This window comes from Melampsora larici-populina (genome assembly GCF_000204055.1).
Source record: "Melampsora larici-populina 98AG31 unplaced genomic scaffold MELLAscaffold_46, whole genome shotgun sequence".
Taxonomy (NCBI): domain Eukaryota; kingdom Fungi; phylum Basidiomycota; class Pucciniomycetes; order Pucciniales; family Melampsoraceae; genus Melampsora; species Melampsora laricis-populina.
The window spans coordinates 77,060-103,426 of NW_006768810.1; the positions used below are offsets into that span (position 1 = coordinate 77,060).

At 41.6% G+C, this 26,367-nt stretch overlaps 5 protein-coding genes across 5 annotated transcripts; 4 read left to right on the top strand and 1 right to left on the bottom strand.

Moving 5' to 3' along the window:
- Nucleotides 1-2,415: 2,415 nt before the first annotated feature.
- On the top strand, nucleotides 2,416-7,421 carry MELLADRAFT_66758 (uncharacterized protein; the record flags this gene model as incomplete). Its single annotated transcript, XM_007414798.1, has 22 exons — nucleotides 2,416-2,445; nucleotides 2,682-2,729; nucleotides 2,905-3,387; nucleotides 3,520-3,846; nucleotides 3,908-3,967; nucleotides 4,049-4,087; nucleotides 4,158-4,187; nucleotides 4,252-4,317; nucleotides 4,408-4,446; nucleotides 4,485-4,580; nucleotides 4,654-4,692; nucleotides 4,766-4,831; nucleotides 4,908-4,946; nucleotides 5,020-5,085; nucleotides 5,160-5,204; nucleotides 5,287-5,352; nucleotides 5,428-5,472; nucleotides 5,536-5,628; nucleotides 5,895-6,020; nucleotides 6,100-6,330; nucleotides 6,392-6,928; nucleotides 6,996-7,421. 22 exons carry the CDS (start codon nucleotides 2,416-2,418, stop codon nucleotides 7,419-7,421), a joined length of 2,997 nt encoding a protein of 998 aa, XP_007414860.1.
- Nucleotides 7,422-7,875: 454 nt separating this feature from the next.
- On the bottom strand, nucleotides 7,876-12,209 carry MELLADRAFT_110637 (uncharacterized protein; the record flags this gene model as incomplete). The annotated part of the gene is made up of 6 exons (XM_007414910.1): nucleotides 7,876-8,010; nucleotides 8,939-9,855; nucleotides 9,921-10,273; nucleotides 10,330-10,444; nucleotides 10,517-11,968; nucleotides 12,038-12,209. The coding sequence occupies 6 exons, from the start codon at nucleotides 12,207-12,209 to the stop codon at nucleotides 7,876-7,878; spliced, it is 3,144 nt and encodes a 1,047-aa protein (XP_007414972.1).
- Nucleotides 12,210-14,897: 2,688 nt separating this feature from the next.
- Nucleotides 14,898-17,710, top strand: MELLADRAFT_72899 (uncharacterized protein; the record flags this gene model as incomplete). Its single annotated transcript, XM_007414799.1, has 11 exons — nucleotides 14,898-15,177; nucleotides 15,295-15,472; nucleotides 15,571-15,674; nucleotides 15,749-15,804; nucleotides 15,894-15,905; nucleotides 16,005-16,061; nucleotides 16,171-16,513; nucleotides 16,622-16,751; nucleotides 16,835-16,931; nucleotides 17,005-17,083; nucleotides 17,164-17,710. 11 exons carry the CDS (start codon nucleotides 15,118-15,120, stop codon nucleotides 17,458-17,460), a joined length of 1,413 nt encoding a protein of 470 aa, XP_007414861.1.
- Nucleotides 17,711-18,297: 587 nt separating this feature from the next.
- MELLADRAFT_110639 (uncharacterized protein) lies at nucleotides 18,298-18,639 on the top strand (the record flags this gene model as incomplete). The annotated part of the gene is made up of 1 exon (XM_007414800.1): nucleotides 18,298-18,639. One exon carries the CDS (start codon nucleotides 18,298-18,300, stop codon nucleotides 18,637-18,639), a length of 342 nt encoding a protein of 113 aa, XP_007414862.1.
- Nucleotides 18,640-19,451: 812 nt separating this feature from the next.
- MELLADRAFT_110640 (uncharacterized protein) lies at nucleotides 19,452-20,508 on the top strand (the record flags this gene model as incomplete). Its single annotated transcript, XM_007414801.1, has 3 exons — nucleotides 19,452-19,752; nucleotides 20,105-20,426; nucleotides 20,472-20,508. 3 exons carry the CDS (start codon nucleotides 19,452-19,454, stop codon nucleotides 20,506-20,508), a joined length of 660 nt encoding a protein of 219 aa, XP_007414863.1.
- Between the last annotated feature and the right edge of the window lie 5,859 nt (nucleotides 20,509-26,367).

Sequence of the window (26,367 nt, forward strand, 5' to 3'; positions counted from 1 at the left end):
CCTGCAGAGGTTTGATATGTTTACAAAGACATATTTTTATTTATTTGTACTACATATTGTATTCCAGAGTTCCTCTTCCCTTGTCGCAGGTTGGCTTGAGCCTTCTTCAAATAAACATTGCCACTTCAAACCTCAACCGTTCTGGGCTTGAAAAACAGAAGATGAATGTAGCTATCAAACAATACATTTTAAGACTCAGTGGCAGAGCCATTTGAACCATCAACACAAATGTTGAGAATTTTGAAATCACCCAACAAACTGACTTTAATTACCACAAAACACATCTTGTTTCTTTAAATACTACTTTACAATTGATAAATCTGACAATTTCACATCACACACATTTTTTCTGGATATACTTTCAAACTTTATTTTGCAACCACTTTCCTTTTGCTGATATACTTCATTTTGTACTCATTTTAGTAAGCACATCGAATTCTTGACTTCAAGCTTCTTGACTTTTTTCTTACCTAGCGGATTTGTATTCTAGCTATGTTTGATCTGTTTTTGATGACATCACAACGGAGGAATAGAGAGATATTGTTCTTCATCAGTAAAGTTACACCTTGCAAAAGAGTTGAGGCTACAGAAACTGAAAAAGATTTCTCAAGATGTTCATCACAATGCAAGCTTACCTCTACAATCAATTTCAAGATCCAAGACTATCACCCGGCCCAACAGCAACTCTTGAAACCTTGCCACCAACAGGTGCTGTGATATTCTGTTCCATTTTCATAGCTGACATGATTGTTCAAGTGCAGCGCACAAAGAACCCATAGCACATTGCTATGCCATTCCAGACATGCTATCAATTGCACAATCAACAACATTGGCGCCTGATTCAGCGCATCACCTTTAGATAAAAAAGCTATTTGAGCGCTCTGGTTGACGAGTACAACGTCTAGTACAACGTCTCGACGTCTCGCCTCTCACAGGGATAGCCCTTGATTATAGTGCTCAAAGTATCAACCCTTCCGAGCAATCGTCGCGGTTGTCGACAACCGTGGACTCCTGAGCAACAAGGAAATTTGTCATTTGCAAAATTACGCTTTGGCACAAGGGTAGATTGCGTTACAAGCATATTATTACATGACCTTCAGATATTCCTAACCTTCAGTTCATTGATCTACTCTTTGCATCTCTCGGTTCTGGCGATGACAGAAGAAACAAATGGTGATGGGTGGCTGAGTAGGGTTTGTATGCACAACTTGAAGACTTGAGATGTCGATTAGAGTGAAGAAACTGAATATCCAGCATTCTGATATGATACTCAGGAATACATGGAAAGAATTTTAATAAAGTATGTGGATTCACCCCAGCCCAACCCAAGGATTCGTACCAGCCACTAAGATTAATTACTCGTCCGGTTCTTACCGGAAGCATGAGATAAGTCGGTATCTATTGAAATCGAGAATGTCAGCTTCTGAGGACTTTTTTTGCCAAAGCAAAAAGAGACAGACTATGATGGATCAGTGCATTCCAGAACTCCAAGATCTCCGTTTTCACATTGTAATATACTGATGACAGCCGAAGATATTTTCCCAGACATCCACAGGTGAGGATTCCAATGACCCAAGGGATGCTCTGTGTCAGTCTCCCACAAAAACCGTCCTTCGGTTGCAACCCAAGAGGTTTCAAAACTTCTTCGATCATGACATAGCAAAATTGATTGGTAACAAGTGCTTTTCCTTCTGGTACATGGTCGTACCAGGCAACCGATAGAGACATCCTGACGGCAGCGATCCATATTGGAGCGCTTTGATAAAGATCAAGCATAGGTTGGTGAAGTTCAATCAAAGCGCGAGCTATGTATAAAGGGAGTATGTGTTGGAATAGTCCGCCATAGATTCGAAAATGAGATTGGGTCATCGCTTTGAGCGTGAATTGATGTTGTTTTGTATCACTTGAGAAATATTTGAGACAGATACCGGTCATCAACTTGAGAGTACTCACGAGTCAAACTCGTTATACCAGCCATTCAAACAGAGTGTGATGTCCCCCTTTGTCTTCAATCCATCTTCCTAAACATTCTCAAGACTGAGGATGTGGGTATTCCTTGAAAGGCGGTGCATGCACTAAGCCCCTCAAGATTGAGGGGCTTAATTAAGCTGAAGTGCCTGCGCACAGTTCAAGCTACTCAACATATCTCTTTTATCCTCTTCTTCTTGACGATCTTTTCTACCCTTTCATCATCAAGCCACCATCCTATTCAATGGGGCCCTTTGAAGATACTGTGCATACTCAGCTGTAAATGCTCAGCAACCGTGATTCATATCAGCTCTTTGCCAAACCGTGCAGCACAACCTACCCATATTCCTACTAATATAAATACCTCAATATATCTATCCTCAAGGCAAGGTCAATCTAGAATTCACAAGTTAAATCTCTTCACTTATCATAGAACTCTGAAACATCATGTCGTCCACAGTATTGGAGCATCTCAAGGTAGACATTAATCATCGATCCATTCACATAATGTGTTGTTGACATCATCCTACTATCCAGCGCCTTGTAACCGACCTTCACACAGTTCAAGAGCGAAACTTCCAGAGCCTCAAAACCGATCTGAATAATCTTGAGGTCAGAATCCTTACTTCCTCACAAATGGCTTCATACACATCCTCAACATTACTGACGTCGAAGTGCCGTAACAGTCAAAATATGAACTAACATTTCTACAGATCCAGGAGCGTCTCAAAGGTATTCAAAAGGGTAGCGCTCCCTTGGAGGTGAGGTCTTCATCCAACCTGAAACTGCTTGTATTTTTTCGTATGCTGAATCCTCTGCCGTTCATAAATTTCCAATCTTTCCGTGACAACAAAAGGTCATCGACAATAATCAGGTAAAATTGAAAAAAAACAAAAATGATGTTTATCACCCAAGCTTATCATGTTTCTTTCACAGGTGTCGCATATGATAGACTCATTCCGGATTCCTGGACCCCTTTCTGAATCTAAGCTTATGAGCATACAAGAGAGTCTAGTCAGCTTGAATGCAAGGCTTGATGGCGAAATCAAAAGGAATGATCAACAGGATGCGGTACTTTTCCTGGTACAATCTGGTCTTTCATTCGTTTATCTACTAAAATTACCGTTTTTGTTTCGTCAGGGACGTCAAAAGCTTGAACGTGACTTGGATAGCTTCAACACTCGAACGGAGAAGACATTCAAAACTTTCAATACAAACTTCCTCAATTTCGAATCCACCTGGACCGGTAAGCAAGAAGATGAGCTGAGAACCGTGAATAGTTGGTTTACACAATTGGAAAGTCAAATACATGCCGATCAAACTAAATATACCAAGCTTTGGCAAGACCAACTGGACACTTTGTCTCACTTGAAAGACTGTGATGAGAAATTGGGCCAAGCAACTATATTGAATAAGAAGGTAAGCACCTTTTTCTTTCTGGACAGAGGTTGAGACTTGAGTGCTATACTGATATTTTACTTTTTTAATGTCGGATATGTAGGACTCTTTGGCATCCTTCGAGCAGGTTCACCAAAAATTGAATGTGAGTAGCAACACATTAATGGAGGGGGGATCGTCACTGACCAGTCATCTGTTATGTATATGATGCATCCAAAATACAACAAGGCCCTTGAATTACTTATCGGTACATCTGATCAGCATATACTGGATCTACAAAATCGGGTCGAAGAACAAAATAACCAATTCAATCACAAGTCACAAGGCTGGGACGAGCATAAAGCCACTTCAATGGATAATCATTCATCTGTTGTCCGAAAGTTGGAAGACCTTAACGAACAGATTACTAAATACACTGAAATTCACAATTCATCGGAAACTTTGCTTTTAACTAGCAAAGATCATGAAGGGTATTCTAAAGTAGGTACTGAAACAAACATCTCCCCACTATCTTTAGGGCTAAAAAACATTTTTTCTTCAGCAACTGGTGGATCTTAGACAGCAAATCACTGATCTGAGAGTGCTCGAGGAGACCCGTCAGGTACGCACGCTGAAGGAGTCGACTCCATGCTTTGATGATCTGCGTAGACAACTCATACCTTTTGTCTGAGTCAATTTACAGGTAGCACACTCTAATCAGAGCACTATTCTTCCCCATACCGTAAGTGAATGGGAATATTCCAAAGGGTTTTGTCCTTTACTGAGAGAATAACACTACCTTTATTATACAGGAACATCAAAGCCTCATGGTACCCAACACCGTAAGTGCTTTGAGATTGCCAAAAGCCTTGTGGAATACCCATTCTAACTACCTCCGACTTACAGGAACAGCTTCTTGAACCAATTCACGAGAAGATGAAGACCTTGGAATTGTTGATCAACCGCAACCAGGTACGCATTCTCATGGCTGCCTAAGCTTCAGGTTTCATCGTGGCTGACCTTTTCCTCTTTTGATCTGATGTCAATTTTGTCGACTTGTAGGCAACACTCTCTAATCAGAGCCTTATTGTACCCAACGTTGTAAGTCACTTACTTCAGAGCTCTAAAAACTTGTGAAGTACCTTTCTGAGGGTTCATCACCATTCCAGGAACCGCTTCTTGAACCGATTCACGAAAAGATGAAGGCCTTGGAGTCATTGATCCACTGCCGTCAGGTGCGCATGCTGAAAGAGGCCATAGTTTGATTCCTGGCTTAGTGAAATTACTTTTTTTGACACATTTTTTCAGGCAACTCACTCTGATCGGAGCCTCATTGTCACCGACACTGTATGTCACTTTGGAGCTCTAAAAGCTTTGCGGAGTACCCTGTCGAGGGCTTATCACTACCTCTGACTTACAGGAACGGTTGCTTGAACCAATCCACGAAAAGGTAAAGGCCTTGGAGTCCTTGATCCATGACAATCAGGTGCGCATTCTCAAGGATTACTTGGTTTTGACCTTGGCTTACCTCTTATTCTATTGATTTGATGTCAAATCTACAGGTAACACAATCTAATCAGAGCCTTATTGTCCCCAATACCGTAAGTGACTGGAGACCTTAAAAAGTGTTGCGCAATACCTTGTTGAGAGACCATCAGTACCTTCGTTATACAGGACGAGATTCTTGAGCCAGTTCACACAAAGATCAAGGCCTTGGAGTCCATGATCAGCAGCAATCAGGTGCGGATTCTCCAGGCTTCTTGAGTTTTCAGCTTTGTGACCTTATATTTTCTTCATATATTGTTGAATTTCAGGCAGCATGCTCCAAGGTTAATCAGAGCCTTATTTTACCCAACGTTGTAAGTCACTTTAACTCACTTCAGAGCTCTAAAAACTTGGTAGAGTACCTTGTGAGGGTTTATCACTACCATTGAATTGCAGGAACAGCTTCTTGAACCAATTCGGGAAAAGGTAAAGGCCTTGGAGTCGTTGATTAACTGCAACCAGGTACGCATGCTCAAGGCTTCTAGCGTTTTGCCATTGTCTTCCCTCTGATCCTGGTCTTCTGATGTCTATTATCAGGTAACAACAACTCAATCCCATCAAAGATTCGCTGTCCGCAACACCGTAAGTCATTTGTGATCTTCAAAAGCTTTGTGGCATACAATTCTGAGGGTCTATGGATTTCAGAATGCCACGATGGAGAGAAACCCTTCAAGACAATTTAGCACTGAGTTTAGTGGCTCCAATACTTTGAGTGACTCCCCATCTGGCGACTCGATGGTGAGATCACCACGTTCATCGTCCAGCACCAAAACATGCGTCCCAAACAATCTGCAGAAGAGGCGGGAACCAGTAGGTTCAACTTCATTTGATCGGCATTCATAATAAGCTGATCCCATGGGCTTTTTTAAATAGCAGCAAGACCAAGGTCGGCCGATCGTAGGGCTATCTTCAACAACGAACTCTTTGGCAAATGTCAGTCACCAACCCTTGGATTCAATGGAAAATTGAACTGAAGCTGACTCAATTAACGTTTTGACATACAGCTGTGTGATCAAAGGTCCACTTCACAATCGGCCAGTAGCTCCAGACATAACTCGTCTACCACCAACATGGGACACACAGGAGGATTTCCTTCGGGTTCAAATGATACTCGGGGAGATATTACAAGGGTCAGCAAATTGAATGATCTGCAAGCAAATGATTAACTCGAATACTGATTTGTTTTGATATCATTCAACGTAATCTAAGCTCGCAAGTCATAATTCTATGCGGACTCCAGGGCATTTGTCAAGAGATAAGAACCCTTTCGAGACCCCCACTTTCAGTTCTCGCCGAAAGACAACAGCGACAACAGCCGCACCTAAGAGGCCAAGTAAATGGATAAGACCCGGGCAGGTTAATCGAGCTGAACCTAGATCAAGCCTGAGGCAACAGAGAGAAAATATGGAAGATGGGCTGAAGGACGACGATCAAAACTTGGTGAGTGGCTCCTGTAGTCCATCACACTTTGGTGAGCTGACTTTTGTGCCACTTAACATAGACAAGAGCTCTGCAGTATCACTTTCGACTTGTGGCAAATGTGGCCAGAAAGAAATTATCCTTCCCAAGGTCTCCAACGAAGGCCAATCTAGAAGCACTACCTGTCCTTTCTGGTTCAATACCCCTAGGCCCAGCGGCTCCTTTCGTTATAACCAACGCACAAGTATCTCAAACATGGGATGATGATGAAACCACTCCGGAAGGCTTCTCAGACTATTGTATCAGGAGATTGAGACAGTATGGTCTCCCATTTGTGGGATTGAGCTCTGCGTTTGAGCGTGAGGATCCAAACGCTTTAGAATGGAATGAACGAACTTTGGCTTTTTGCATAGACACGTTTCACCATATGCTGACTGTTGCTGGGGAGTATGACCATTTCTTTGGAGTAGACCAGCCGGAGATTGATAACGATAGGGTGGAAGAACTGCTCAGGGTTCACTTTGAATATCGCATCTCGAACAAACGCATGGACCAGAAAAAGGCTAATGCTATTCAAGACCACCAACAATACAATCGCCGGAGGCAACGGTGCAAAGGGGTACGAGCATTTTCCTACGTCTCTGCCTTTAGAAAGTGTTGCAGACTCATGGATTTTTTAACTGTAGTTGGCTCTGCGGCGGTTGGATGCTTGCCTCTCCGTTCCTAGTCTCCTTCCATACAAGGATTTGTTTAGGGATGAGCGCCTATGCTCGAGTGATGAATCTGACAATGATGTTCTTGAAGAAGATCGGGTCCGGCGCGTTCCAGTCTACCGTTCACGTGTAGGAACCATGTTGGTTGAGCATGTCGACAAAATGTATAGGCAACTCAGACAGGATGAAGCCCAGAAGAGAGCTGGAAGGAAACCTGCGAAGCGTATAACATCGACAACAAAGCATGCAACGGACTCACAGAGGTGGCCAGTGGGTTTACCTTCAGATTGCGTGGATGAGTTATTTATGATCAAAATTGGAGCAAAGGCCGTGCGAGCACTCAAGTTGAGGGACCCAATCTTGCAGAATATTCCTGTGCTTGCAACTTCGAATGTATAAAATCAATATTTCATCTAGGATCAGCTCAACTTTGGGTTCATTTGGATCTTGTATACTGCTCTTTCTTATCTGAAATCTTAAGCTAATTTATTCTTGCGCAAGAAAGGGTCTTTTCAAGTGTTAGATCTGCTTGCGCTCAGGGGGTCACGTTTGTCAACAACCACAACTATTTTACAAACAACATATCATTTTTATGACTAAAATTCGCATGTGTGCTAAAATCTTCTCATGTTTGGCACTATGACATTTCCCTTTGTGTGGGCCTGGAGCGGTATTTCTTGTATTTCTTGGATTCATTTATCGTGAACAGAGAGAATGTGTTAAGCAAAGAGCTTTTAGATACGTACTTTTATTGTCATTGTCATTTCTTTCCATCTAATTATAATTTCAGCCCAACTTCAGGTTCATTTGAATCTTGTGTACTGCTCTTTCTTATCTGAAATTGTAAGCTAATTTAACCTTGCGCAAGAAAAGAACTTTCCCAATGTGAGATCTGCCTGTGCTCAGGGGGAGCGCTCGGGAGGTCACGGTTGTCGACAACCGCGACGACTTTTCCTTGATTGATTGTAGCACTGTGCAGGCGAAAAACCTAGAATTTTGAATAGATCTCCCAAGGCTAAAGCACGACGCCAACTGCCCTGATATGATAGGATGGACAAACTAGATCAGAAGATCAAATCAAACAGCAATCAGTGTCAACAAATGAGAACCCAATCTGTAATCTGATAAAGAAAGTCATCAATGAAACGGGTGAAGAAAGAAAAGAACCAACTGAAGTTTCAACCAGGAGCAAGGAAGAGTCAGAAATCGAGTAAATCCAAGGGGGAATATGGGTCACAAGCACAAAAAAGGAAAAAAATAGAAGCAGAGGCTGAGCAGCATCATTTGAGGGGAAGTTATTGTTGACTCAAGGTACATCTTTTTGGACTAGATGAAGAATATGCTCAATGTGAATATAAAACCTCTTTCTCAATGAACAATTGGATCTTTTGAACACTGACTGAACTCAGCCAGGATCAAATCAGATAACTGGAATAACTTCTCTTGAGATGGAAACATTTATCTAGACTTAGGTTGACGACATATAAGATGAAGTTGTGACTATTGTGGATGATGACACGCTGTTTACGATGGGAATAAGTTGACCAAGAGAAATAAAGAAATAAAGTAAATCAGTAAGACAGAATGCAAACATACAAAATAGGAACAAATGCTGAGCAGATTTTAACATTTGCATGTATGCACAACTTGCCACAGATCTTCTTGTACTTTGTGATTTGGGCTCATGTGTGGAAGTTGTGTACATTAAATGTGAAAGATGATTGATTTCTTTTAACAAAGTTTCTGTATGATAGCTGTGGTGGTCATATTGAATAGCTCCATGAAAGTCATTGAAAGAACCAGAAAGAAGTCTACGCACACACCACGCGCAGCACATCACCATTCAATCAAGTAAAATAACACAGAATGGCCAAAAGGAGTGGAATTACATGTCAGAAGTATGTTTTGTCATTCACCTTATAGTTTCTACACTTGGGAATGGAGATTTTTGTCATGTTACGTGAAATGGAATAGTCTGAGAAATCAAGGAAGAGAGCCTTGGCCAGATGATATCGATTCAATTCTTGTGGAACCCATTCTTCAGTTGATTGAGTGACAGCGTTCAAGAAGCCAACTATATATGATTGTGTCCTTTTCCATATTGGCTCTGAGATTGATTTGTTGGATTGAGCTAAGTGGCTCGTCACTAGTAAAAAATTCAAAGCCCGTAGAGGACTGAATACTCGTATATCAGTGGGATAGATCATTAAGCCCTTGACACCAGAACAGAGAAAGCCAACAAGTGCTGGTAGGTTACTGTACTCGACTTTAATTTGACTGCAAGCTTTTTGCAGATGTTCCAGGCCTGAAGTCAATAAATGAATTTCTTCAATGGATTGACTTGCTTTGATCATTTTTTTGGTTGCTTCAATGTCAGCCTTGATAGATGTAGATGCCCAGATACTAGCAAAGGTCTCGACCATTGTATAGATGATTGCAATCAATTTGTCGAGATCTTCAAGACACCCATCAGCAGCTTCAGCGCGCCTTGCTTCTATTTTCGCCCAACGGAGGGATGAAAGTGTTTTGTAGTGGTGCCAGCAGGAAAAAGCAGTCCGAGCCCCCCTAGACATTGATGAGACGTTGGGCAGGTCGGGGGCGCAATGCGGCTCCTCGGCATCCGATCCAATTAAGATAACGGCAGCCAGGACGTAGTGCATTCCACGCTTGATGAAATTGGCGCTAGGCATGCAAAAAAGTTTAAGTGTGTTCCAGAGAAAACGCTCATGTCTATAAATGGTTTCCGGAGGGTCCAATTTTGTGATGGCGTCAAAGTTGAAGATCTTGGGCTTATACCATAGTGTCTCCAGACTTGGAGTAAAAAGTTTCCGATCTACAGCGCAGTACAGGTCGTCAGTATTGAGAGATGTAAGGAACTTCAACACAATGCTAGCTTACTTTCTGGTTGTTCACACCACTGTCGGATACCCGGTTGTCCCAAGCTACTGAAGGTGACCGGCTGTCTCAGTAATTCGTCAGGATTGAAATCGGTACACGATCCTCGGATCAAGGTCCCTAATAAGACCTGTGTGGCCTTATGAATGTCAACGAGTTCAATGGGCTGAATGTTGTTTTTTTTGACTGATATACTTTCATACATGTCAATCTTTTGCACCCAAAGGGGGCTTTTGGTAAGGGGTGGCATTTGAGAAGCGGCTGAGGCTTGATGAGTTGATGTACTGACGACAACGACTGATGGAGAAGGGTCATGCGACACTGGTGAGTTTCGTCTACCTCTCTGTTCATGATCACTAGTAACACAGCATTGTAAGCTTCATATAACTAGCTGTCTCTGTTCTTTACTCACAATTGTAATCTTTTATGATTTGATACATCATCATTGCTAGTTGCATGTGCTTGCACTTGATCAGATATTGAATGGGGGTCGTCATCTTGCAAAGAGTTGAAGGTGGTTGATTGACCTATCACAAAAAGAGATATGTGAGCAATTTATAATTAGATTCTTTCAATGAAACAAAAAACCATAATGTCACCTGATTCTTTTGTTGAATGCATGTGAGTTGGTCCTTCAATCAAAAGTTGTGGGTAACGAGTTTTGAAGTGTGTGTTGTATGTGGTTTTGATGCTGGCTTGAAGGGAATCTGGCGTCTTTTGCAAGTCCAAATCAGTTTCATTGTTGCTGCGCGCCGAGTATACCAAGGGATAAGGGATAAGTGCGCCAATCAGCTGGGACTCGAGTGCATTTGATGAGTTTGAAGGTGTTTTGAAGCACATTGGTCCTTCGTCATCTGAAGCGGGGGTTGCACTTCGGGATACACGGATTGTACCGTACAATCTGGATCTAGTATGTTGATGTTCGGAAATTGTTTGTTGTGATAAAGACTTTGGTGGGGCTGGAGATTTTGCCTCAGTATCTGAAGGGGGAGTAACACTTCTGGACACACGGACTGCACCATACATTCTGGATGCAGTATGTCGACTTTTGCAGATTATCTGTTTGAGGTGTAATGATTGTTGAGAGTTACCCGATGATGAGGACTGATCTGTGGCCATAACAGTATCAAGCCACCTAGACGAATTTGTGGAGCGGAACTTGTTTTGCAATTTTGAAGGAGTCGCAGGTGATTCAGGCTGAACTAAAGTGGTTGTGGAACTCGGAGGGGAGACCAGATTGGGCGAGGGCACAGGAGTGTTGTTGGAATGAAGTACCGCCCTTTTGAGATGTTCGCGCAAAGTTTTTAACTTTCCTAAAGCTGCTTCCTCGCATATGTCATCCCAGCCATCATGCTCGCGTGCGTCCAGAATCCAATCGACAATGCCAAGAACTCCGAATTTTCCACGCCGGAGGTCACCGCGTGCTATTATATCTGCGCCCATTACATTGAGAAATTCGGACTCGATGTTCTGCCACAGTTCGCCTTTGTTGTATTCCGAGGGGCATGGGAACTGACAAGGTTGTGTTATCTCGGAGGCGACGTAGTCGGAAGCTACACCAATGGGGATAGATGAAGGGAGGGGGTCCAATTCACGTATTTCCTGAATTGTTGCAACCCATTCAAGTGCAATCTCTTGTGAGTGTGATTCAGGGGAATCTACTCCTGGCGTTGACAATATTATCAAGTTTTCAGCTTGGTATTTCGGACTAGACGGACAGATTTCGGGTGATGAATCGATTTTTGTCTTCTTGGTCCTGGAGTTGCGCATTGGTGATTGGGCGATATCATCCCATACTACTGGAGTGGGGTAAGGTGATTTTTGCGTGGTTGCGGACAGACGCGCAGAGCGGCGGGGAATGTTGGCGATTACTCGCCCATCCTCTGGAGGTGTCCATTCACGCTTCCCATTCTGATTGGTTGAGTGTTGCAATTTTGGGTCTATTGCTTCACTCCGGGCTGAGTATGAAACTTCCGTCTTGTCAAGATACGAAGATGGGTCCAGGATTGAGTCATGGATGTGCTTGGATGGTAAGAGTTCTTTGTGAATTGCTTTTTGTACAAAGACCAACAGATCAGTATATATATGATGGGTAGAAGAAATTGGAGCACTTAACATACCTGGAACCTCGATGGCAACTACGTTCCAAACCGCTTCTAACGCTGAATGCAAGGGATATGACATGGCCATACTGTGCAACCATACATCAACCACTTCGGCGACTTGACCCAGGTCCTCCAGATAACACTGCATCTTGGCTCGCACATTACAAGGATTAATTGGAGTCAGCATGCTTGTGATATGGCCTTGATGAATGCCTTGAGAAGGTGTTTTGCAATTGCGGTGTGGAAGAGAAGAGCTATAATTGAAGCTATCCGAAAAGGAGCTAAGCAAGAAGCAAGGATTATTGATCGATGTAGATAACTGGGCAAGGAAACTAATGAGCAAGCAAAAGAGATGATTGGGTGATAGGGAGGATTGTGAAAGATACAGCAAAGCAGTGGTAAAATGAGGAAAAGTTTGTTGAGATGGTGGTGGATCCAATTAAAAGTTTGGACCAATGTGGTTTCTTGAGGCAAGGATTCTATGGCCCCGAGTCCATCATAGTCAGCTCTAATTTTGTTCGGGTTGCCTTGGGACTTAGTACAGTTGTCATAATCCATATGTACTCATGAGGAAAAGTTCAGTATTTCCATCAATCGGGTCTCACATTTCTTTGTGGGGCGAGTTTTTCTTTTTGTTACTTTATTTCTATTTCATTTTATTTTAATCTCATATTTTGTATTCCCTCGTGTATGTACATTCTGTTAGTATCGGGAGGAAACGGATTTTTGGATGAAGAGATAATTCTTCATTACCAAAATTTTGTTTCCGTTGGGGGAATCCATTCCCCCATCTCTCCTTGGTACCTGATCATTTGGGTACCGAGTCCGCCCGGTCAATGAGTTCCTAGTTCCTTTTTCATGGAATTACATACGCAGGTGCCGTCGTTCCTTTGGGCACCTGCTACATACACTTACTTAGTCCCCTTAACCCAATACACTCAAATGCATCGCATTTTGAAATTTTATATTGAATCGCTTGTAGTGGTTGCAATTAATAATTTACATCGCATGTACAGCGAGCAATGTAAAGGGTTGAGTCGCACAGATGCTAGTCATGCATTTGAATCTGAGTGATGTTACATCACATAAAGTTACATCACAAAGGATCCATGCAATGTGAAATCACAGCGCAATTGAATCACATGAACCCTTGCGATCCAACCTTGCATGCGATGTTGAATCACTTCCAGGACAACCTACTCAAAATCACATCCTTATTACATCACACAGCACGGATGTGATTGAACATCACAAGTCCCAGTGCTTTGTGCTGGTGCATACCACCATGCCATTTAAAAATGTTCCCGGTGAGATAGACCGGTTTTTTGAGGACTTTTTTGTAGTATGTTTCGGCCTTAGTTTTCATCGGTTGAATGGCTGGTCGGAGCTCTTGAGCGTTGTAATTACACCAGCTCTGTTAAAATATGAAATACATCAATATGGCGAGGTAGAACAAGGATTTGATCAAAAACAACATACCAAGTTCAATTTTTTGATAATCCATTCATAGACTGGAATCACATCTCCGAGGCTTGGGTATTTGCTTCCCATATTTTACCTCCTTGAGCTGGAATAATTGCTTGACATATGTTTGTAACTACTTTAGTCACCTCATCACGTTCAGTCTTGAAATGCTGCCAGACCCAAGAGGACTTGTGTGAGTTGTCAATCTCGGTTTTTTTGCGTGGAGGTGCTGATGCTTTAGAGCTTTTGGGGGTATTGTCTTTTGCTGGAGAGTCCGAGATTGTGATTATGCTACCATCAGAGGGGCGAGGGCGTTTAGAGGCCATGATAGTGGATGCAGAGGATGGAAACAGGCTAGTTTCCTCGATGCTGAGCTAGACAGCACCAAGAAAAAATTTTACCTACGGGCCGGGCCGGGCGGGCCAGGGCAAAAGCAAGGCCCGAATCGGCCTAACTTCTGGAGGCCGGGCCGGGCCGGGTCCATGCATTAGTGGGTAGGTTTTTAAGCAATGAGATATCCATTCAAGGACTTGTAGGATCTCCAGAGTGCATAATGTGAAGGCGGGAGTGGTGGAGTGGGTAGAAGAAAACTTTGACAATTCTTCTCCCACTCTGTACACACCCAAATCGTGACATGCGCATACCCATATGTCACAGTTGAGTCCATCACCTGTCCGCACCTGTTGCTTTATCACCTACGGAAGTGGAATTATGTGTGCCTCCGCAGGCTCTGGGAACACTGGCAACTTCTGTAAGATAATTCCACTTTCTCATTGCGCCTATTTACTTTCATATGTCTTATTGATATATATCACATCTTATAGCCAATGAAAGTATTATCAGAATTTCTAAGCTTGCATGTTAAAGCAAGAGTGCCTGCTTCATGTATAATCATTTCAATTTTAAAAATGGTACAACCAAAAGGTGGTGGAACACTTTGGAGAGGGATCGGTCCTTCACTTGTGAGGGCTATACCTGGTCAAGCTGTTTATACAAACAGTTTCTGGTTCACACATGGGGGAAAGAACCCCCCTTGCGGACACCGGTGCACACCGAAGTAATTGGGTGATCATAATTACCTTATACGCTACCCCCGCGTGGTCCACCAGCTTTGACCCAACGTGACGAAGTCCATATTTAATCAAACGCTTTTCCTCACAAGCTTGGAGGGAACCGAGCTTGCGAAGGTTCAAAGAGCCCAGCGAGAATTTACTTGTTTTAAGTTAAATATAGCTTTGACTTTATCGCACCGGGCACTCGGAATCAAGGTCATTCATCCAGTTTCAGAAGGATTTGAAGAATGTAGTTTTTCGATATGCGGGATTCCGGTTATACATACCCGCTTGTTCTACCAGCCCTGATGACTGAGATAAACCTTATCTCACTCGTGTGTCTCTGAGCGTGCTCGTTTGGGCAATCTCGGATTGGCGGTTTGGGAGATCCTAATCAAGCGGCTGGTCACTTCATCCGAAACATTTAAACGTCACACTTTGAAGATTACTGGGAGAGAAGAGGAAATCGTACATACCATATTCCCTTAATCTTTCAAAGTCTCTTGAAAATAAAATCTCCATCCTTCAAAGCGCTTTCATCCTCAACTTACTTTGGGCTCACAAACTCAGGAAAAAGATATGTCGTCGGTCTCCAGTCTTTCGAGGATCAATCCGTTCAAGTTCGAACTCGAGTTAATTGTGAGTCATTCTTTCTAGACCGGCACCCTCTCTTGATACACAGGTGGTCATGAGCTCAAGGATGATCGACTTGCATCTCATGCTCCGCGAAAATCCTACTGGTCGTATGTACAACAGGAGGGGATGGTTAACCCCCGATTCCCTTCGTGGGCTTTGGCCATCTTGATCTTGTTTGCCACCATGAGAGGTATGCTCATCCTTGTATGTATAGCAATTATGGTAATACCGCTAGGAAAGGGTCATGCAAGCCGCAAAAAACACTGGTTCTTGTTTCGGCGAATCTATAAACAACCAGGTGAGTAGTTTTAAAAAACATCCTGTGATCATGAGCATCAGTGGTGATAATCTGACTAGAAGTGATGTTCGACATGCATTCTGATTGAACTCGAACAGGGAGAGGGATTCCCTATGTTATCCCGAACAGGTCAATGATTATTGTGGTATGCGAACTGTGTAGTAGTTGCCTGTATTTGGTGGCGGCGTGTGAAAACTACAAGGTAAGTGTCCAAGGATTCGAATAACCCTCGCATCAAAAATGCTGATCACTTTTATTATGACTTTCAATCGAAAGACATATAGACGCTCAGGAATAAAGGAAGGAAGTAGTGGATGGTTTCTTACTCTCTGGTAAGTTCTACCGACCAAAATAGTAGACGCATGAAGGCTTGAATCCTCCCCAGCTTGTGACTGACTTCTCTCCGAATCTTCCCTTCCAGGTATGGTTTAACGTGGGTTTCCTGTTTTCGTACAGTGTTAAGATCATGAATCCCCGCTGACGTTTTTAGCCCGCCTTCACCTTGAACTCATATGTTATCAAACTAATCTAGGTGGATTCCGTCATATTTGGGAATCATGATGGCTGCTTTCAGTCTCTGTTATGCTTGGTTGAGTTGTATTTCACTTTTTCATCAAGGAAAAAACCCTCACGACGTGCTTAATGAGCTTTTATTTTTTTATTTGGTTTGAAACTGATGTATCATTTGTCAATTTCAGCCTTTGCGATGTCAATGGGAACAGGAAAAGCAAAATTCCTCAATTGCTTACCCCAATTGTCTACAACTCTGCATGGACTCTCTGGACCATCATTACTATTTCTTCTATGGCGTTTTGGACATTTCGTACGACACGGGCATTATCTGAGCTGGAGGCCGCTTGTATTCATACCTTTAAACTATTACAGCGAGGAGCTGATGCATGGGATGCTGATCCTTCTCAGATGCCTCCGAGGGGGATCTCTAATTCACAACTTTATATAATTCGAGCTGCCCAAAAGTCTGCTTCAGTTATTGATGGATGGGCTATCACTTGGGTCGTTTTGGCAGTCTCATTAGCAGTTGTGAGAAAATTCATTTCATAGAAGGAATGATTGCATCGTTAGACATTTGTGATCAGTTCCGGGTTTTGAGTAGAAAAAGCTGAGACTTCTGCTGATCCACCTTCAAAGTTTTACCTCTTCACAGTGCAGCTATTAATTCGCCTGCTTAAGCAGGTTCTGCGTAAGCGAGCTATAGACTCTATGGCGGTAGATGTAAAATGGTCTTCGCCAATATGGCAAGAATTGGAGCAGGAGTTCAGTAAGTTATTTGATTTACATTGGCCGATGCGACATTGGCCGACGGAAGCTGATCCGACATCTGCCTTCTATTATACATTGCAGGGTTCCTTTTCAAGTCTTCTATCCTTGTTACCCTAAGCATTATCTCTCAAATCTCTGAATTGGCATATCAGACGCATAGTTCAAAAAACCTCACAGAGTGAGTCGATTGAGTTCAACTATTTCTTTTTGGTGTCGAGGTGATCTCAAAAGCCTTGATTTTTGATTTGCAGTGTAAATTGGAGGATTGGCTCCGCCCTAATCACACAGCTGCCGGGAATCTTCATGACACCAGCGATCCTGGTACAATCGGTAAGAGAGCGTATTATTCATCCATTGAAAATTCGGTTCAACTCATAAATCTGATAAAAACTGGAATGCTTCAATCAAAGTGGAGAATATTCACAGAGCGCTCGGAAGAATTCAATTTTCGAAAAGTTCCCCTGACGTTTGATGATAAAAAGATTCCCGAAATGACTTCTCAGCTTTTGGGGTGGGATACAACAGTTTGCTGGGGTAAGGAGATAGATTTGGATGCTGTAAATTTTCCTGGTCTTTACGAGATTCAATCAACATTCTCAAAGGAGACAGAAGACGTCGATCAGAAGGATAAGCGGGTAAACCTTAAAACTCCTGCTGGTGATATAAGTGTTATGCGCTCAATTACAGTCACTCATGAAGAAATTTAAATATATTCACCTCAGTACTCAGTCTTCATAAGTCTTCATCAACCATATCATCACTGACACCATTATGTAGGTACTCCAAAGCTTCTTCTGCTAATTTTATTATTCTTTGTTTTTGTCTTCGAACCTTTCATTATTTTGTCTTTTTGGGCATAATCTTTGCTTCTGGATTCTGGGAATATCTCCATTTATTTGATTGGAAATCAATTTGTGAAAAGAAATGTCCTTAGCACTTATTCTGTCCATCCTGCTCTATCCACAAGGGGAGGAAATAGTGTGGTCAGGAGTGATTGCTAACTTCCTGACCACCTTCACATAGGTTTGTAAAGTGTAGGCTGGACTTTCTGTTGGTTTCACAACAGTGAGGCCAGCCATTTTGGGAGTAAACATATGGCCACCTTTCTTAGGGTCAGTGAATCCTCTTAGGAATTTGTGATCTCTGAGAGATGCCTAAGAAGGGTAGGCTGCACAATGAGATGTGGAGCAGAGCCCCTTCAAACCAAGGGTGGGTGGGAAATGAAATCAAGAGGGTTTGAAGAAGGGATCTTCTCCCAGTGCACAGATGGGAAAGGTCTTGCAACTGGTGGCCAAAGGCACAAGGTCATCTGTGAGGTCCATCGTGACAGACAATGCGGTGTATGAGCCAAAACATCAGGGCTGGGAAATACCCGGACCCACCAGAGAGAGAGGTAATACAAACTGTGAAAATGTTTAATTTTCACAATTCTGTACACCTCTCAAGGCTCATACACCTTCAGCCATAATTTGTAAAATCTCAAGATTTAAGACTTCCAAAAAGAAATAAATAGATTTATTTTTCAAAAAAGAAAGAATCAATATATGGATTCACAAAATCAAAGTTCAACGCAAGCATTCAACAAAGACATAAACAATATTTTATCACAACATAAAAAAGAGAAAAACAAGCAAGAAGAAGGAAGCTCAAGAGGTAGAGGTGCGGGAAGAGCAAATCAAGGAAGAGGTAGAGGTGGCAGAAGAGGTGGAGGTGGAACAACAGCAGCTTGTCAAACGAGGAGTGCGATAAAAGGAAAAATCAGAGAACCGAGAGAAGAACCTGAAGAGGAGAGCAATTTATCAGATGTGGCAAGCGGCAGGAAAGACAAAGAGAACAAAGAAGGAGGAGAGGTGGAAAATGGGAATGAAGAGAATGAAGAAGACTAGGATACCATCTCATTAGGTAAGTTCCAAGAAATAAGATTTTGTTTTATAAAAGAACATACCTTTCTTTTCCATTTCCCCTCTCTGTCTACTTTCATCAAACATCCAAATCTACATCCATCTCGATGTAAGAAAGAAAAAGACTGTCACCACACAAGTGGAGCAGATACTAGACCAGTGTATGATGTCCAGTAGAAATTGAAAGATATTTGCATAAATCGTTCAAAGACAACTAAAAAGTCAAGAGTGTGTTGGACCATGTCGCTTATAGAGCATGATAGTATATCACTAGGCTTGAATATCTTATAAAGATGGCTTGAATATCTTATAAAGATGGCTTTAATATCTTAAAAAGATGGCTTGAATATCCTAATGAAAGTTTGATTTGGAAAGTTTTGAGGAAAGATAGATAAAGCATGTGTGAAAGAAGCGTAGATTACTACAAGTACGAGATTTTATCAGAGCCGTAGAATACCAGCGTTACAAGTCCAAAGAAAGCTGATGAATGGTGGTGAATGGTGTTGTTTGATTTGAACAGAAGATAAAGCGGAGTTTGTAGCAGAAGACGCACACATTGATAGAGAGTATGAGCGCTACCTCGCGGAGTTGACAAGACTGTACCGGAAAGGAGATACCGGAAGATATGACATCCTAGATAAAGCTTATATCAGATGGTGTGAACAAATTGGAACTGATCCAAGGAGTATCAAGATTTTAGATGCCTCGAGTGACAAAGACAAAGAGATAATTTGGGTGCCGGAAAACAAAAGGCAAAAGAGACAGGAAACAAGAAATCAGCAAGACTTGCAAAGAAAATGAACCCCGGGAAAGTTTCAACACATCAGTTGATAGATCTAGCCCCCTATTGGGATAACAGAATGAAAGCTTGTTTTGGCTATGTACCACTCACGATCTTTGTTCCGGCATGGCTTCTAGCGGACAAGAATCATATGTCAAACCGGAGAAAGCAAAGTTTGTCATGCTCAGACGTGATAGCGTACGTGGGATTGAGGGTACCTAGCAAGTGGAGACATAGTTTTTTGATATGGTCGACATTTTTTCATCTATACGTGAAATATTGGCGATTGAAATATCAACAAGAAGAAATAGCCAATAGTTGAAGAGCATTCTAAGATAGCATTAGCAATCAAAGCAAAACATCATGATGCATTCGCCCTGGTGCTAAGATACAACATTACTTGCAGAACAAATGTCTTCAGTCGTACTCTTGAAGACAGTGGCTCCCTGTCTGATGTGGGAACACGGAATGAGGAATTGGTGGAGCGGGCGATTTCGGACTCAAAAGCAAATAAAGACCAGCATTATTTCAACAACCCGTACATTGGTGGTGGAGCAATGGAGAATGTTAATCTGGCCACCAGGAGAGTACAAGTTGGTTGGGATATGATTTCAAATGGAGATGAACAAATAACGGCAATTACTGGTGGATGTATGTTATCTCACCTAGCGCCAAGTGGAAGACATCAAGTGCAACCTCAGAACGGTCAGTTCTTTGGTGAAGCAAATCATCATTATGGTTATCATCATCAAGATAATGCAGAAGCGAGTGGAAGTGTAGGATACCATCAAAGTAATAGAGGAAGAGGAAAGCAAGGTAGAGGAATGGGGAGAGGAACCAGTAGTAGAGGAGGAAGCATACGGGGTGGATCACATTCAGGCCCCACGACCATTGTAAACGGGGTGATGGTGACAAAGTTTGGTCCAGGAGCCTTTGAAGCGGTAAAGGCGGCAAGACAAGCCAGTGTGAACGGAAAGAATGCAGGGACACAGTGAGTAGCAGTCAAGGTTGATTTTTTCCGTTTCTTCATCAAAAGAAAGTTGTCTGCTGGGAAAGATCAATATCAGATGTGAAATGAAAAGAACTGCTGTTTAAAATCCAAAAGATCTGAGCCCCCAAGAGATAACTGAGACACGTGATCAGAGAAATACTGAGACATACACCAATTTGCCGTTGACCGTTATCCAGATCCGTGCAAGTTAGAGAGCTAAAGGACTTGTTAGACACAGTTGAGAAACAACAAGCACAGGGGCAAAAATAGATGCTCACATAGGTGTGAGCGTTGAAATTTTTGTGTTTTCTTCAATGTTTGTTCAATTTTGCTTTCCTTTTCTTTCCCTTTTCTTCCCAATTTCTTTCTGCTTGTCATCTGATTACGTGATCAACAGGAACTGAGCAGACAAACTAAGCCTTCCTCAGGCCTTATTCATGAGCAAAGAAGTCTGAGGAAGGGCTGATCCATCTGCTCAATTTATCTCAGCTGCTCAGCTGATCTTGAGCGGCATTCCCTGGTTCAGTAGGCTCCAAGGGACACCACTTATGATTTTCTTAGGGGCTGAGCTGACCTGAGTATCCTCTGAGCTAATTTCCCGCAGCATCCCTTGGATGGATCTCATAGGGCCAGCCTTGCCTCAGGCTTCATGGCTCCAGAATGAAGCCTGATGCCCATCTGCTCAGTTGACCAATGCTACTCAGCTATCCCTCAGTGGCATTCCTGGATCAGAATTATCTAAAGGATTTCACTGCTCATTGGCTGATGGGCTGCTCATCTAGTCCTCAGGGGCATTCCTGGGAGAAGGATCCAAAGGATGTCACTCAGTGTTGGCTGAGGGGCTGCTCAGCTGCTCAGCTAGTCCTCAGGGGCATTCCTGGGATCAGAAGGATCCAAAGGATGTCACGGAGGACTAGCTGAGGGGCTGCTCAGTTGATCTCAACCCATCAGTGTGAGTAGCTTTATCCAGGAGACATCACTTAGGATTAGCTGAGCGGCTGAGATAAACTGAGCAGGGGGATGGCTCTTTTATGAGGTTTCATTCCTTAGCAAGGAAGTCTGGCCCATCAGTGACCCAGCCAGGGGGTGATACTGAGTATTTCCTGAGCATCTCAAATGGGACGGCCCCTGTGCATGCCTTCACTAAGAAATGGAGCCTGAGGAAGGTGTAGTTCATGTGCTCATTGTAATTTTGACCAAATTGCTGAGTATTCAGTGACTCATGAGCTGATCCTGAGTACTCATCTGGACTCAGTTATTGCTCATCCAAGATGGAAATGAGCCTTCTCAAGAAATGTCAAGCAAAATATGAGCAAAACAGGCTGATCACCTGAACACAACCAAAATTGTGAATTGAATGAATCTGAAAGAAAACAAATCTTTTTTGGAGACTTCAAAAAAGTCTACAATGCTCACATACATGTGAGCATCAATTTGGCCCCTGTGAGTACCTAAGATCAAGTTACTGTGAAATTACCCCTACAGTAAAGTACTGTCTACCATCAGAAGTTACTGTACAATACTAGTATCCCAAGGTGACATATAGGTATGGTACTATACTGTACCTTGGGTAGGTATCATACAGCCTTGTACCGTACCTGCCAAAGTAACTGCAAACTCAAGAGTAACAGAAGTAATATTCACAGATAAAATATATCTATTACTAAAGAAAAGTCGAAAGGTTTTGATTCCAGGGGGGATTATGTGTTTCAATGGCCCAAAGTGACCATTACATGAGATAGCTGTGTTGCAGTGGGCCAATCCACTCGCATCTACACCGGTGCACATCCACTTAGTCTCATACACAATTTCATGCTGATTCAATCTTGGAATACTCTCAGACATGCTTGCCATCCTTGTTGATGATTTTTGGGAAATGCCAGTAAGGCATTTAATAAGGATGTTTGGTAGGTTTGGTAGATCCTTTGATAGTTCTATGAAGTACACCTACTTTGGCATAAATCATACAAAAATACCCCACACTACAAAGAATATAATATTTTCTGGGCAGAAAACACAGGTGAGAGCTGGAGACAGAGTTCAGCTTTCTAATGAACCAATAATCAAGTGTTTTCCTTGCCAATTGCAAAATTTATGAGCATTTGTAGGTTTCAAATTGTCCTCTCCAATCTGAGGAACTAAATTTCAGCATCTGTTACAGGTATACATCTGATCAATATAGGGTTTTTAGCTAGTACGTTCAACAATATGCACTCTGAAAATACAAAAAAATACTCAGATTGAAGCTCTCAACAACAGGAGCAACAGCCATATTTTTTTGTATTTTTTGTAGTGACAAAGTATTCATCAAATCACTTACTTCCTGAAGGAAGAGTTTTAACTGCAAAAAGATCCTATAGTAGGCAATATTTATGATGTACTGTAAGGAGAAATGATAAGATCAAAAAATTACCACCCTTTGCATGATTGATGAATTTGAAGAAAAAAAACCTTGAGTTTTCAAGTAAAAAACCTTGAGTTTTGTCAAAAAGCTGCTGAGTTTTTCAAAAAGTCAGTGAGTTTTTTTTGGAAACCTGGCTCAGTAATTCTAAAAAGAAAGAGCTCGCTCAGCTTTTGAAAAAAAGTTGCAGGTTTTTCTTGAAAACTCAAGTGTTTTCTCTTTTTCCAAAGTCATCAATTCTGGAAAGGGCTGTACATGATCAGATTTGGGCATGAGTAGAACACTGTCACTAGGCAAGGTGTAAAAATGGGGTGCATGCTGAAAGACAAGATGAACCAAGTGGATGAGGATAATTCTCATTCTGTCCTCATCCAGTAGGAAGTTGTGGTATTTATACCCATTTTCACTCACCTGGTAACATTGTAGGAGTACATACATAACTTGATTGGACATGCACTGCCCACTCAGTTCCTGGAAAATTTGAACCATTTTATATGCTCACCAAACAGTCCCACCATTACCTGGCAGGTCTTTTACCTTTTTAATACCATTTTCATACTAATTCATTTGGAAAATTTATACTTGGCTTACTCTGCTACGCAACTCCAATCCTAACAAAGACACCCCAAATATCAAGCCTTATGTAATCCCCCACTTAATTAGTAAGTCATGTCAGAACAATACTTTTTTTGGTAAACAGGGTTCACAATTGGTAAGTAAGAATTTGAAGATTTTTTTCAAAAGATTGGTCAATGAGATCATCTTGTCCTCATGATATCCCTAAAATTTGTAAAAAAAAAGTATTATTCTCTATACTATTATTATAGTGGTATGAGTAGTTTGAAGCAGTGCTTGCACCACCATCCCCAATCAAGTTTCAGGCAGCTGTTGAAGCTCTATGTAATGAAATGATGATCAAGATGCACATGTTTGAATATTTGTCAGCCCTGAGCCCTGATTACACGACCACGGGCTAACAGTTACATATGTAATATTATATTATTGTATAAATCCATAAGTACATCTCACGGCTCAGTGTCAAGAGCCACATAAACACATGTACGTAATGTATTAAATACGTAGCAAACCTAACCCAAGCGCCAACCACAAGTGAGACAAGAATCACACGCCAACCACAAGTTGACGCTTGACCTGTGAATATATAAACCCCCCTTCTTCCCTTGATTCATCCCCCATCTTTTCACACACCACAACATCAGAATCACATTATACTTGAAATCCTATTGAGAGGATCTTTGAGTACGTGATTAGTTGTGTAGTCTAAAAGACCATCTTTGAGCATTACGGGTTCCATTGCTGAACACCCTTGGTATTGATTTCTACGAGCCCTGGGCCATAAACGTCTCTAGAAATAAACCATAAAGCAGTAAAGCTTCCTCCCTCACCAGGAGTCTAAAGTAGCCTCAGGATCTTTGGTTTACCAAAGTGTAAAGCCTGCCCCTCGCAGTCTCACGAGGTTTTAGCGTATTTACGCGTAATAGCCCTTTCCTTCCCCTTTATTCCCTTAAACCCTCTTCTCAGAGGTCAACTAACTGTAGTCTTCACTTGGGTGTACCAATTGAAGACCAGTTTTCCCTTTACCTACGCATTTCTCAGTGAAGAGTACGCCTAACAGACGCGTACCCCTCACAACTTGGGGGCCTCATCGGTGTTTTTGTTCCTCAATCATCCTAGAAGATAAGCAGTTTTCTCCATTCTCATCATTCAAATTTTTTTTTCTTCTCAATTATACAAAAATCAAATAAACAAAAAATTAGAATTCCTTTTCATACCGTTTTGATTAATATCGGTAGTGCGCATCACCTTTGAATTAGAGGATTTTTGATTTTATGCATTCAAGATCACAATTGACTCCTCTGTTTTTTTTGTTGAGATCACATTCTCTTTCAACAAAAAGAGGGGCCTCTTCTATTTACATTCTTTTCTTGACACCCCAATTTTTTTTTAGTTTAAAATAAAATTTTAAAATATCACTATTAGAAAATTTAATTGAAATAGTAATATCTGATCTTTTCAAGTTGGCTAAGGAAGCAAGTAAGTTGAAGTTAATACCCCCACGTAGTAGCCAACTGCATACATATAATTTTATATCACAATAAAAGAAGAGGTGTGTAATCTGAATCTATCACACTAAACATAGTGAAAGAATACGTGCAATTAATTACACGCAACAGTAAAGTACTTGTTGTGTGAATTATACATACAGAGGCTTTATTTTTGGAGATTCAGCTCTGATACTTAGGCATAAGAGCTTTATAGAATTGTCATACCAATTGACAGGTTCATTTGACCTGTCACATCTTTGTTAGTCTTATTTCGAACAGGTCCGGGTAGTTTACCTGCGTCGAGGTAAACCCTTTCTCCACTCAAGCATAACACAACCACCCCATCGGTTGATCAACCAATACGAAATCACCCTAGTACACCACTCACCAAACCACCGACCATTTTATCTTTTCATTCAAAACTTGGGAAAAGAAATTCAGAGACCAATTTGAGTAAGTCAACATTAAATTACTGTAGTTTTTCTTTTCTCATTATCCTTTTTTGAGAATCAAAAGACTAATAGCAAGTCCTGCTTGATACCAGTCTTTTGCTTGAAACTTACTTCGAAGGACTGCTTTAGCTATCAAGAACAATTTTTTTTATCAAGCTTATTGACAGAGGTTCTGTACAAGTCTTTGAGTAAGTTGCCCGTCAACTTACTGTACCTTTTTTCTTTCACATTGTTGGAAAAGCAATCCAAACTTATCATTAGACTGATCTCCAGCGTAATTTTCTGAAGTTTAGGGACCATTCGAAAGCACCCTATTTTTTGATTAGAGAGTATAAAAAGCCATCGAGTTGGTCGGATTGATCTCTTCAAGCAACTGGATTCATTCACTCGAATCCAGTTATCTGAAGTTAGAAATCACACTTGTTCAGTATCATTTTTTTTGTATTCTTGTCTCATTCCAAAATTGATTAGATCATTGATCTAATAAGATCATATTTCTTTTTGTTTTTTTTATTTTTTTTCAGAGATATCCGTGATTAGGGATACAATCAAATTTAAAACCAATCAACAAGTCAGTCACTTGTTCGATCAATTTTTAAATCATATCAGTTTTTTTTAAAAAAAAAAAGATTCTAATCAATTTTTTTTTTCTTGTTCTAAGTGGTTTCTATAGAAAACCACCATCAAGACTCGTTACAGGAGTTAGTTGATCGCATCCACGACATCGATTCCGAAGCAGCAAAGTACTCGCCAATTAGTACTGTTCACTCGCCTACTAGTACCCCAGCTATCGAAGCGAACTCGTATTCGATTGACGGTAGGTCTATAGTATCCGAACCTACACCATTACCTCGTAGATACGAACCAGAGGACAGCTTCGCACCACCGGCCAGTTACATCGACGCATACTTACAAATACCAGCTCACATCGAAATACGAGACCCTAGTAGTGAGTCAAAGCGTTAATTTTTATTTTAGTTTTATTATAAGTTTTTTTTTTTTTAATCCATTATTATCATGTC